Source organism: Camellia sinensis, unplaced genomic scaffold (assembly GCF_055761805.1).
Source record: "Camellia sinensis isolate YWXY unplaced genomic scaffold, ASM5576180v1 Unanchor1, whole genome shotgun sequence".
Lineage (NCBI taxonomy): Eukaryota > Viridiplantae > Streptophyta > Magnoliopsida > Ericales > Theaceae > Camellia > Camellia sinensis.
Window position 1 is genome coordinate 1,725,006 of NW_028128987.1, and position 4,493 is coordinate 1,729,498.

Genomic DNA, 4,493 nt, shown 5'->3' on the forward strand with positions numbered 1-4,493 from the left:
ATAAGCGATGAACACTTTGCTCAGTAGCCTGCCAAATTAGGAGAAGCATAGAGGGCTCTGACGAAAGGTATCGATGCACTTTCCATGACGAAGTCAGGCACCGAACTGAAGATTGCACAACATTAAAGTAGCATCTAGAAGAATTGGTGGAAGCAAGCCACTTGGACTATTATATTGAGAGGGGAGCTCGGTCAGCCCCCTAAGACCACAACATGCCAGACGAACTACCAGTAGATGGTCCACCTCAAGGTGTGATTAATGTGATCCATGGCATCATCGAGCTTGAGCAAATCTGCACGCCCAGAGGGATAATAAAAAAGGCAGAGCACATGAGGGAGTTGTTAAGTGTTTAACTGACCATGAAAAAAGGCAAGACAAAAGCAAAGAATGTAATCTTTTTCTCCAATAAAGACCTAGCAAGGTTATAGAACCCCTATAACGATGCACTAGTGGTTACTTTGCGCCTTAAGAATTTTGACATCAAGAGGATTTTTATTGATCAAGGGAGTTCATGCAAAATAATGTACTATGAAACCTTCAAGCAACTAAAATTGGATGACAGAGACTTCGCGCCAGCTACATCTCCCTTGATGGGTTTTAATTCTATACTAGAATGGCCAATTGGCAAGATTATTTTGCTAGTCAAAGCTGGCTCAATGGTCAAACAAGTGGAGTTTTGGGTTTTAAAAGTCTCATCCACTTATAACATCATTCTTGGGAGAGCATGGTTGCACACCATGTGGGCTGTAGCGTCAACCTACCACCAAGTAATTTGGTTCCCAAACATAGCTGGTATAATTGAAGTGCTCTTGGGAGACCAAATCATGTCAAAGCAATGCTTCGTGACAATAAATGGTAGCGGTACTGCCAAAGGGTTCGTGCAGTTGGTAGAGGAATCGGAAAGCAATGAGATGTTTGGAGACGTCGGCAAGGCGGCCGAACAGAAGGCCGTGGAAGATCTGGTGGAAGTGAGGATTGACAGGAGCGACCCAAAAAGGTTTTTCTTGCTCGGCTCATCTTTGTCCAGCACTGAAAGAAAGAAGGTTATGGATTTTTTGATCTCCAATCTCGAAGTGTTTGCCTGGACGCCATACGACTTGCCTGGCATTAATCCAAACTTTATCTGTCATCAACTCAATGTCAACCTTACTGCCATACCAGTCATACAAAGGACTAGTAGATCGGCTCTACACCATGCCGAAGTAATGGTTGAGGAAGTGGACAACCTACGAGAGACAAAAGTGATCAAGGAAGTTCATTATTCAAAGTGGATTTCAAACACGGTGGTGGTGCCTAAGAAAAAGGGCAAATGGCATGTTTGCGTGGACTACAAAACGGTTAACAAAGCGTGCCCAAAGGATATCTTTCATTTGCCAAGGATTGATCAGCTTGTGGACCTAACTGCAGGTCACAACAGACTTAGCTTTCTTGATGCATATCGTGGATACCATTAGATTGCTATGTATGAGCCAGACTAGGAGATCACATCCTTTACAACTCCAAGAGGGTTGTACTGTTATAAGGTCATACCCTTTGGCCTAAAAAATGTAGGGGCCACATTTCAATGAATGGTCACTAAGATGTTAGCCCCATTGTTAGGCAAAACAATGGAAGCTTTCATCAATGACATGATGATTAAGAGCAAGGATGAGTTAGACCATCTCAACAACCTAGTAGAGATGTTCCAAATTTTGAAGACTTACAAGCTGCGGCTAAATGTGTCCAAGTGTGCATTTGGTGTGATATCAGGCAAATTTCTAGGCTTCTTGGTGACCAACCGTGGTATAGAAGCAAATCCTTCCCAAATCAAGGTCATTCAAGAGCTTAAAAGCCCAAACATAGTTAAGGAGTTGTCGTACTCGACAGGGTTAACCGTTACACTGAATCAGTTCATAAGTCGGTCGTCAGACTGGTGCAGACCATTCTTCTAGGCGCTTAAGGAAAAGTTCGAGTGGGACAAAGAATATGACCAAGATTTGAAAATCTTGAAGGAATACTTGTCTTCTCTACCACTTTTAGTGATCCCAATACTTGGAGAAGAGCTATACTTGTACCTTGTAATCTCCCAACACGCTGTTAGTGCGGTGTTGGTGCGTGTAGGATGAATACAACACTTGCCCATCTTTTATGTAAGCAAGACAAAGCTAGGCTCCGAAACAAGATACTTTCCACTAGAAAAGCTGGCCTTAACTTTAATCATGGCATCAAGGAAGTTACCACACTACTTCCACAAGTACATTGTGGTGGTGTTGATCGTATTTCCTTTAAAGGCCTTATCGAAAGGACAGGCTTTTCTAGAAGGATTCTAAAATAGGCAGTGAAGTTGGGATAGTTTTATATCAAGTTCTAACCTAGAACAGCTATAAAGGCCTAAGCATTAGCAGACTTTATGGTGGAGTTCACCCCAGGAAGCCATTCCATTTGCTCAGTTGACCTAATCGAGGAAACCAAACAAATGGTGAAAGTGCCGTGGGAACAACGTAACCCCCCACTACCCAACAACAAGTTGAGTTACCACCTCAAACAAAGGAACCGCGGAATGTGCCATTAAGCCTAGCAGTGGTTACACCACCCACTAAGGTCAATGATACATTGCTAGGGGGTGATGAGGTAAGCCGTGCAAAGATAAGCACAATTTATGATGACGTGCTTGAAAAGGAAATGGTAGGGCAACCGAGTAAAGATTTGGAAGAAAGAATTGAAGTACTAGACCCCAAGACATCTTCAGACCTATCTACTTGCTAGAAGTTATTGGTAGGAGAGATGTGGAAGCTTTTCGTGGATGGAGCTTCTAATAGGCATGGAGCTGGACTGGGAATAGTCTTCATCTCGGCAGATGGCTTGACTATTGAACATGCAATCATGCTTAGGTTTCTAGCATCCAATAATGAAGTGGAGTATGAAGCACTCTTGGCTGATCTAAAATCTTCCTTTCAGATGAAGGCCACTGAGTTAATGGTATACATTGACTCCCAATTGATGGTTAACCAAATATCTGGCGAATACAAAGCAAAAGACGACAGGATGGCCAAGTACCAAGAACTGGTCAAAATAGAAATCAAGAAGTTTGAAGTGGTCAAGATAGAAATAATCGGTCGAGATAAAAACAGCAAGGCAGATGAGTTAGTTGGTTTCGTATCAATGTCAGACATTTCTATTCCAAACCCTTTGTTAATCAACTTTCTGCCAAGGTCAAGTATTGAAGAACCTAAAGCGGTAGAGGTATTATGCGCCGAGCTAGGTCCTTCTTGGATGGACCCCATCATCACTTTCTTGAAAGACTAGATTCTGCCAGACGACAAAAAGGGGGGCGAACAACATTTAGGCAAAGTCACAACAGTTTTGGCTTTTTCAATCCCTAGCATTGTATAAAAAGTCTTTTACTTGGCCATACTTAAAGTGTGTCCACCTTAGCAAGGTTAAGGCCTTTTTGTTTGAAATTCATGAAGGAATTTGTGAAAGTCATCAAGGGGGAAGGTCATTGGCTTACCGAGCCATCTCGCAAGGATATTGGTGGCCATGCATGCAGGCAGACGTAGAGAAGTATGTCAAGAAATGTGAAAAGTGTCAAAAGTTTACGCATCAAATCCATTAACCGGCCAGAGAACTCTTACCTTTGACCAACCCTTGGCCTTTTGAAATGTGGGGTTTAGACATAGTGGGACCACTCCCAACTACGTCGGGCAATAGGAAGTTCTTTATTGCAACGACTGACTACTTCACAAAGTGGGTTGAAGTAGAGACACTTACTTCCATCAAAGAGAAAAACGCCAAGAAGTTTGTCTGGCAGAACATCATAACTCGGTTTGGAATACCTGAAGCTCTAATATCAGACAACGACACTAAATTTGATGGAACAATCTTTAGAGGCTCTTGTGAAGAGCACAAGATAGAGTTCTATAACTCCACACCAACATACCCTCAGGCCAATGGCCAAGCTATGACAATTCATTTCAGGTGACTGCTTGAGCGATGGAAAGACTACTCTAGCAGATATAAGGTGTTCCAAGTAGTTTGTTTTGCAAGCCGAAGGACTACTCGAGAAAAGAAGTGGTCGCTCGAGTGAAGATAAGGGGTTCCGAGTATCTTGTTTTATAGATAGAGATATTAAGAGTCCTCATTCAACGCTCGAGTAGTGAAAAGACCGCTCATGTAGTCTGCACGATTTCAGCAGCTTAGAAAGTCACTTTTTAGGTCATTTCTCTCAGTTTTTCTTTTCTCTCTTCTTCCTCCCTCTCTAGCTCCGAAAACCCTAGCTTCTTCTCTCTAGAAATCTTTCATTTCTATTTAGATTCACAAACACATTGCTTGCAAAAGTCAAAGTTTGAGTTAAGACCAAGCTTCCTACTGATTGGATTGGGATTTTGCAAAGAGCCCGTTGATCATCTAGCCTTTTTAGTCTTGAAACTAGAGGTAGGGCTACTTTTACCCTTGTATCTCTTTGTTTTGAAGATTATTAAGTGGTTTTGCCATGACATTGCTGAGTTGATGAA

The 4,493-nt window shown here is 42.3% G+C and overlaps 2 protein-coding genes across 2 annotated transcripts; both read left to right on the forward strand.

The window, feature by feature from the left end:
• Positions 1-521: 521 nt before the first annotated feature.
• Positions 522-1,454, forward strand: LOC145814321 (uncharacterized). Its single transcript, XM_082910992.1, has one exon. It carries the CDS (start codon positions 522-524, stop codon positions 1,452-1,454), a length of 933 nt encoding a protein of 310 aa, XP_082767118.1.
• A 2,186-nt stretch (positions 1,455-3,640) lies between these two features.
• Positions 3,641-3,961, forward strand: LOC145814322 (uncharacterized). The gene has a single exon (XM_082910993.1). The coding sequence runs from the start codon at positions 3,641-3,643 to the stop codon at positions 3,959-3,961; it is 321 nt and encodes a 106-aa protein (XP_082767119.1).
• Positions 3,962-4,493: the final 532 nt, after the last annotated feature.